The sequence below is a fragment of the Dipodomys ordii genome, unplaced genomic scaffold, assembly GCF_000151885.1.
Source record: "Dipodomys ordii isolate 6190 unplaced genomic scaffold, Dord_2.0 Scaffold74, whole genome shotgun sequence".
Classification (NCBI taxonomy): Eukaryota; Metazoa; Chordata; class Mammalia; order Rodentia; family Heteromyidae; genus Dipodomys; species Dipodomys ordii.
In genome coordinates, this window is record NW_012267290.1 from 4,787,099 (window position 1) to 4,795,620 (window position 8,522).

The 8,522-nt window shown below is 57.0% G+C and overlaps 1 protein-coding gene across 1 annotated transcript in view; it reads left to right on the forward strand.

Annotated features, from left to right (window-relative positions):
• Window positions 1–8,522, forward strand: part of LOC105991563 (CUB and sushi domain-containing protein 1-like) — an 871,556-nt gene that overhangs the window by 782,857 nt on the left and 80,177 nt on the right. Inside the window, exons 42-43 of the mRNA XM_013024215.1 lie at window positions 4,730–4,918; window positions 6,770–6,947. Coding sequence (XP_012879669.1) covers window positions 4,730–4,918; window positions 6,770–6,947 — 367 coding nt within the window. The remainder of the gene's footprint in view (window positions 1–4,729; window positions 4,919–6,769; window positions 6,948–8,522) is intronic.

Below are 8,522 nucleotides of genomic sequence, written 5' to 3' on the forward strand. Positions count from 1 at the left end.
CGTGTGGCAGCATGTGTCTATGTCTGTATGTGTGCATGTGTGTGTCAGTGTGTGTCTATGTCTGTATGTGTGCAAGTGTGTGCCAGTGTGTGTCTGTCTGTATGTGTGCAGGTGTGTGTCAGTGTGTGTCTATGTCTGAATGTGTGCAGATGCGTGTGGCGGTGTGTGTCTATGTATGTGTGCAGATGCGTATGCCGGTGTGTGTCTATGTCTGTATGTGTGCAGGTGTGTGTCAGTGTGTGTCTATGTCTGTATGTGTGCAGGTGTGTGTCAGTGTGTGTCTATGTATGTGTGCGGGTGTGTGTCAGTGTGTGTCTATGTATGTATGTGTGCAGGTGTGCATGTCAGTGTATAAGTGTCTATGTATGTGTGCAGGTGTGCATGTCAGTGTGTGTCTATGTCTGAATGTGTGCAGATGCGTGTGGCAGTGTGTGTCTATGTATGTGTGCAGGTGTATGTCAGTGTGTGTCTGTCTGTATGTGTGCAAGTGTGTGTCAGTGTGTGTCTTTGTATGTGTGCAGGTGTGTGTCAGTGTGTGTCTATGTCTGTATGTATGCAGGTGTGCATGTCAGTGTGTGTCTATGTCTGTATGTGTGCAAGTGTGTGTCAGTGTGTGTCTATGTCTGTATGTGTGCAGGTGTGCATGTCAGTGTGTAAGTGTCTATGCCTGTATGTGTGCAGGTGTATGTCAGTGTGTGTCTATGTCTGTATGTGTGCAAGTGTGTGTCAGTGTATGTCTATGTCTGTATGTGTGCAGGTGTGTGTCAGTGTGTGTCTGTATGTGTGCAGGTGTGTGTGTCAGTGTGTGTCTGTGTCTGTATGTGTGCAGGTGTGTGCCAGTGTGTGTCTGTGTCTGTATGTGTGCAGGTGTGCATGTCAGTGTATGTCTATGTCTGTATGTGTGCAGGTGTGTGTCAGTGTGTGTCTCTATTTGTGCAGGTGTGTGTGTCAGTGTGTGTCTGTGTCTGTATGTGTGCAAGTATGCATGTCAGTGTGTGTCTATGTCTGTATGTGTGCAGGTGTGTGTGTCAGTATGTGTGTATGTCTGTGTGCAGGTCAGTGTGTAAGTACACATGCTTGTATGTGTGTACTTCTGTCTGTGTTTAAGGATGTATGCATTTGTGTGTAGGCGCACATGTCTGTGCCTATCTGTATGTATGTGTGTGTAAAGTCTGTATGTCTTTGTGTGTGCACCACATGCCCATATGTATGGGTTGGAAAGAAAACCTGACTTGACTTGATTTCCCACTCTGCTGTCTTTGTGGCTATGTTTATTACAGTTTTCCCGATACCTCTAGCGTGTTTATTAATGTGAATGATCACATGAACAGGGTTCGCCGTGGGATGAGCCGTGCTTTCTGGGCATTTTGCTTTTCCCGGTGAGTGAGCACATGAACAAGGAGCGGTCAGCACTGATGTGGGTGCCCCGGCCTTTGCACGCTCTTGGTGCATCCTTGGCTCCTCAGATAGTTTTCTCTTTTGGAAAACTGCACAATTTGCCTTGAAGTGCCACATTATGTAGATTTCAGCCACCAAATATTCTATTTGAAGACAGAAAGGAAGTGAAAATCATTTTCTAGACCTCACAGCCATTACTCTGTGCGAGACTGCAAATTCCATTTCGTGAAACTGTGGGGTAGACACTCTTCTTCTTTTGCTAATGATCCTGAGTACTGTGAATTTCATTAGGAATAATTGTGCTTGTGGTGTTTACTGATCTGGAATACTTTTTAATGTCTCTATCTAATCGCCCTAGTAGGGTTATGTCACAGCCTTCCCATCGAGCAGTGCCAGAGTGGTTTTTGGTAGTTAATTTTATATTAAAATTATAATGAAAAGACAGATCACAATTGCTTGCATTTATAGGGAAAGAACATTCTAGAGTGGGAAAGTTGTCTTTGATCTTCCTATGAATTAAACATTTATCTCAATCTTCATCCTAAGTCTACAGCGATTCTGCACCTCCAGGTGTCATCGGTGGGAGCCTCTGAATTCACAAAACCATTCACACCGTGCCAGGCGGCCGTGCGGGTGCTCCCTCGGTCCCAGCCGGCCCGGGGCCCTGAGCACCGTGTCTTCTGGATGTGGTAGAGCAGAGGTGAGGCAGGGTCCCAGCCAGCCTGGGGCCCTGAGCACCGTGTCTTCTGGATGTGGTAGAGCAGAGGTGAGGCAGGTAATGCAGGTCTCATGCCCCCCCCTGCCCTGCAGGCAAGGTGGGGCCAGCCTGTCCAGCCTCCAGCGGGCCTTCCCCATTCCAGGCTGTCTGACTGCCCCGTCCAGCTTTGGGCCCTGCAGGGCGAAGGCCACAGTTCCCTCAAGACGCTCTTGGCTTTGTCTGAGCCCTAATTTCTTGCTTTCCGTTCTTCCAGCTGCTTAAGAGTCTCCTCAGAGAAACCGTGCAGCTACGCAGGTAGCAATTATTAAACCAAGGGAGGGTGATCGAGGGTTCTGTGGCCTGCCAACCAGAGTCAGGTTGAACGGGAATCCCTGTCCCTGGCCGGGACTGTCAGTAGGACATGGCATGTAGGAAAGGCGTCCTCAGGCATGCAGGTGGCTGGAACGCGGCCACAGCGGCTCTATCCTGAGAAACGCATCGCGCTCTGTAGGCCTCAGCGCCTGTGGTGCGTCCAGTCTGTGGAGCTTCCCTGTCCCGCCGCTTCCTTCCCCCAGGCCACAGCGCCAACAAAGCCGACCCCGCCTCTGGCCGGCATGCGGAGGCTCACAGCTCACGCCCTCCCCCAGAGAGGGTCCAAGGAAGGACGAAGGATGCTTTCCCTTCCTCCCCTGCACAGCTGCCAACGCGTGTGTGCACACGTGTGTGCTCGTGTGTGCACACATGTATGATGTGTCTCTCTGTGTGTTGTTACTGAGTGATGTAACATTTAGATAGATAGATGGACAGACGGGTGGACAGACAGATGGACATAATGTGAGAATAAATGTCACATGTGTTAGACATTTGGGTCACTGCAGGGTAAATGCGTACGGAAGCCTTTAGCATTTTCTCCTTGAAATGGTTCCATAGAAGAGGTCTTAATAAGAGGAGAATGAGGCTAAGATGAAGGCTGATTTTCTGGGACACGATTGAATTGTCCTCATGTCGGCTGTGGCCGATTGCGTCGCGGTGAAGGCCGGCACGTGACCCGCTCTCCCGTCTGCTGTTCCTGAAGGGGGACGGCACCGGGCCACCCGCCCGTTCAGTACGAACACACAGCGTCATGTCTCTCAGGGGTCAGCACCTCGGCCAGTCCCGGGATCTGCCGCCACTGCCTTTCCACGGGGCTCGCGTTGTCCTGATGGTCATATTACGCAGACGCTTTGACTGATACGCACACAGCTCCCGCGTGGAGCCGCTTGCTTCTCCAGTCTGGCCTCAGCTCCCGGGACTCCACAGGCTGCCTCAGTCATCCCATTTCCCCAGCCCCTGCGCCGTCCACGCTGTGCTGCTCTCCTGCTGTTTTCCTCGTGTCCCTCTCCCGCCCCTCCCGCAGCCCTGGCCTCTAGCTGCTGCTCAACCCCCCCCCCACACCGCTTCTCTTTCCGAGGCCTGTGGGGGGTCTCCTGGCTCGCTCTTCCTCACTGGGCCACAGGACCCCAGCCCTGGGGGGGTCTCACCCTCTGGCTCCCAGCAGCCCTCCGTGAGAGGAATGTGGAGCAGCGTGTGGCTCCGGCTGCGTCTCGGTCCTTTCTGGGAGCAAAAGTGCTCAGAGAGGAGGCCACACGGAGAGGAGGCCACACGGGGGGGAGAGGCCACATGGAGAGGAGGCCACACGGGGGGGAGGCCACACGGAGAGGAGGCCACACAGAGAGGAGGCCACACAGAGAGGAGGCCACACAGAGAGGAGGCCACACAGGGGGAGGCCACACGGGGGAGGAGGCCACATGGAGAGGCTATGTGGAGTGGGTGTCACACGGGGGGAGGCCACACGGGAGGAGGCCACACAGGGGGAGTCCACATGGGGGGAGGCCACACGGGAGGAGGCCACACGGGAGGAGGCCACACGGGGGGAGGTCATATGGAGGGACTATGTGGAGTGGGTGTCACGTGGGGAGGAGGCCATGGGGGAGGAAGGGCCTGTTCAGGGCTCCGGTAGCTGTGTCACTGCCAGGACAGAGGTCACACTCCATTTCCAGGTTGACTTGTCTCTAATCACACGCGGGTCAGGCGCAGTCACCAGACCCACCCCGTCCCCAGCATTCTTTTTCTCAAGGCTGCCTCTTGACCACGTAAGCCACAGCTCCGCTGCCAGCTTCTTCTGAGAGGTTTGTTGGAGATCAGAGTCCCACGGACTTTCCTGCCTGGATTGGCTTTGACCTGGGATCCTCAGACCTCAGGCTCTGAGTGCCTGGATCACAGGCAGGAGCCACCACTGCCTGGCTGCACATTTCTTCCTTAAATCAGAAAGGGCGCCTCGGGCAGGGCTCACCAGAACCTCCCGGGCCTTTTATTAGTCCTATTACTTTGAAATTAAACCGTGTTATATTCTTTCCCTCCCCAGGTGAACTCTGCCAAGCATGGGATGCAGCCCGCGTGTCTTAGGAGGCAGGCGGTCCAGCTTAGAGCTGCCGCAGCTGCTGACTTTCCCAGGTCCCGGGTTCTGTTCTAGGTGGCGTCTGACCACGCGGGGCTCTGAGCATTTCCCTGCTGTTTGCCTTTGGAACGCACCCACAGCAGCAATGGCCCCGCCGCATTCCAAGCCAGAGCTTGACATTGCCTTTGTCATTTCAGCCTACGAGCTGCAGAACTGCCCGGACCCACCCCCGTTCCAGAACGGGTACATGATCAACTCAGACTTCAGCGTGGGGCAGGCCATCTCCTTCGAGTGTTACCCGGGGTACGTGCTGCTGGGCCAGCCCGTGCTCACCTGCAGACACGGCCCCGACCGGAGCTGGAACTTCCCCTTCCCGCGCTGTGATGGTAGGCTGCCGGGTGCTTCTGCTGTGGGGTTGGGGGGCTGAGGGGGGTAGGAGGAGGAGGAGGAGGGGTCGGGTGGCGCCGCCTCTGCTCCATGTCTGGGCGCACTGGACATGAAGCGAGCGTGCCCAGACGAGCATCTCCGGTGGTGCACACACTCACTCTGCTTGGTGTTGCAGGAGCATTTCCCCTACTGCAAAGCAGCAAAGCAGCTTTGCGCTCCGGCAGGTTATAGCGGTAGCGAGGAAAGCAACACCAGTAACAGGGAGGCAGCTAGAGCCCACGGGTCTGGGAGAAGCCAGCACCCCATCCCCCGGGCTGTGGCCATGTGTGAGGCCGGAGGGGATGGGGGCTTGTGGATGATAGGCTGGGAACTGGAGACATACAGATGTGTAGTATATGTATGTATATGCTAGAGATGTAAATTCTGTTAGGTATCTTACATGCATGTAAGTTTTTAAACTGGTCTGTAAGTATCATTGCTGTCACTGGGAGCAGGGAGCCGCGGCCCCGGGGGGAGGGGGGGTTGGTCTCAGCCAGCTGCCGGGCGGGCACGCCTGCTGGGGGCCAGGTGGCCTCCTCGTGGTGACACAGAGGGTCTCAGCCAGGGAAGGCCTGCATGGGGAGCCTGCTGAGCAAGCTCTAATGGCCGGTCCAGGCGAGCAGGAGGGTGGGAGAAGTGGCGTTTTCCTCGTGGAGGGACGGGGCCTTGCTGTCTGCAGAGGGGCGGTGCGGTGGCGGGCATGGACCTGTGGCTGAGGACGGCGAGGGCGCGAGGGCTCCGTGGGTTCTAGCCCTGCTAGAACTGCACGGCCGGGTGCAGAACGCACGCCCGGCAGGTTAGAAACCCAGGTGTGTCGGACTTCAAGCCCCACTTACTTCTGCTCAGACGAAGCTGTCCTGTCGTGTGCCGGGGCTGCCTTGGGTGTGTCTGCACGGCCCGGCCCCCACGGCTCTCCAGAGAGCCCACCCGCATGGACACTGTCAGGTCCTGGCTTCCCTCCGCTTCCTGATCATCCTTAGCATTTCGCATCATTAAAATTGTCTCCTTGTGTATCTTTTGATATGCTCTGGCCTCTTCCTTCCCCTAAGCTCAAGGCCCTTTGTGGCAAGTCTTTGATGGTTGTGGGGGATGGAGCTGGTGATCAAGCCTCACCCCGTATCTGAGGCCGTGGTGGGATTTCAGTTTGACAAGTGGCCTGGGTACATGAACGGTGGCATGTCAGTGCACTCCGCCCACACCGGGCCACCCCACCCTTCCACACGTAAGATGATCACCACAGCAACCAAAAGGTCAATTAGTTAAACCCAGAATGAAGACAGACCGGGGGCCCGGGCTACACCAGTAGATAGGGAGTACTTGTGTTGAAACGCTACTTATGTACGTTCATCTTGCTGCTTCAAGTGTAGATTCGCACTGAGTTGATAGTGTCAGTGTTTCTGCCGGGCTGAGATGCACGTCTTTCGCACACCTTCAATAGGCTTTAGGAAAGTGACTTAAAACAAAAAATTCAGTTATATATTTATGTGTAATGTGCATGTCATCCTTTGCCTGGCAATGGGTTAATTATCAGCGCAGTCACAGATGGCGGCTGACTGTGGATTTTTTTTATCATGTAGGAATGCTATCCTCAGGGATTTTGAAGATTTGGAGTCTATGTGAAGTGAGACGGAGCTATCTTAGCTTAGAAGTATAATTCTCCTGAACTTTGCAGGCTTGAGGGGAAGAACTTTGGCTAAGTAGTTGCTGAGAACTGAGTCACAATTATTTTGTACCAGGGAGCATGGAGGCTAAGCCCTTTCTGAAATAGTCACCTACTTTCTAAAGCGCACGGCTGGCTGCTTTCTCCCCAGCGCCCTGCGGGTACAACGTGACCGCCCACAACGGCACCATTTACTCCCCCGGCTTCCCGGACGAGTACCCCGTCCTGAAGGACTGCCTGTGGCTCATCACCGTGTCCCCGGGCCACGGCGTCTACATCAACTTCACCTTGCTGCAGACGGAGGCCGTGAACGACTACATCGCCGTCTGGTACGGGGCAGCCACGCTGCCTGCGGTGACTCTGACTTAGTGCTTACACACGTATCTCGTTTAGTGCTTGCATGTCTCCTACAGATCAGATTACATCCTCCCAGGCAACAAAATCAGAGACACAGGGACAAATTTCAAGCTACACATTCGGTTTTGCTGCATTGTAGAATAACCAAATATTTGGCGTTGTCGGGGATTGAACGCAGGACCTTTTGCTCACCAGCAGATATTTGGCATTGTTGAGGTTTGAACGTGGGGCCTTGTGCTCACTGGGCCGGGACCCTTCCACTTGGTCCTTTCCCCCTGGGGTATTTCGGGACAGAGTTGTGAATCTTCTTCTGGACTGGCCTAGAGCAGATGTCCTCCCGGCCTCTGCCTGGAGCACAGCACTCAGCACCGTAGCAATTGACTTTAAAACATAAGAGCAGCCCAGCATTGTTTTCTTTTGAATCGATGAGTGAAGTAATAGTGAACTTTTGAGAGTGAGATTTCCCCGCGAGCACACCGTGCTGTTGTGCAGTTGCCTTGGATGGCTTCTTGCCTGTCCCCTCCTCTGTGACCCCTGCAGGGCCCGGCCTGCTCTCCTGGAGCCTGGCTGCAGAACCCAGGTGGGCACGAGGGCGGAGCTCCGGCCAGCACCCGGGAAGGACGCCTCTTCCCAGCCTCTGCCCCAGCCTCTGCCCCAGCCTCTGCCCAGCCTCTGCCCCGGCCTCTGCCTAGCCTCTGCCCCGGACTCTGCCCAGCCTCTGCCCAGCCTCTGCCCCGGCCTCTGCCCCGGCCTCTGCCCAGCCTCTGACCCGGCCTCTGCCCCGGCCTCTGCCCAGCCTCTGCCCAGCCTCTGCCCCGGCCTCTGCCCCAGCCTCTGCCCAGCCCCTGCCCCGGCCTCTGCCTAGCCTCTGCCCCGGCCTCTGCCCAGCCTCTGCCTAGCCTCTGCCCCGGCCTCTGCCCCAGCCTCTGCCCAGCCTCTGCCCCGGCCTCTGCCTAGCCTCTGCCCCAGCCTCTGCCTAGCCTCTGCCCCGGCCTCTGCCAAGCCTCTGCCCAGCCTCTGCCCCGGCCTCTGCCCCAGCCTCTGCCCAGCCTCTGCCCCGGCCTCTGCCCCAGCCTCTGCCCAGCCTCTGCCCCCGCCTCTGCCCCAGCCTCTGCCCAGCCTCTGCCCCCGCCTCTGTCCCAGCCTCTGTCCCAGCATCTGCCCTGGCCTCTGCCCCAGCCTCTGCCCAGCCTCTGCCCAGCCTCTGCCCCCGCCTCTGCCCCGGCCTCTGCCCCGGCCTCTGTCCCGGCCTCTGCCTCGGCCTCTGCCCCGGCCTCTGCCCCGGCCTCTGCCCCAGCCTCTGCCCAGCCTCTGCCCAGCCTCTGCCCCGGCCTCTGTCCTGGCCTCTGCCTCGGCCTCTGCCCAGCCTCTGCCCCAGCCTCTGCCCAGCCTCTGCCCCGGCCTCTGCCCCGGCCTCTGCCCAGCCTCTGCCCCAGCCTCTGTCCCGGCCTCTGCCTCGGCCTCTGCCCCGGCCTCTGCCCAGCCTCTGCCTCGGCCTCTGCCCCGGCCTCTGCCCAGCCTCTGCCCCAGCCTCTGCCCAGCCTCTG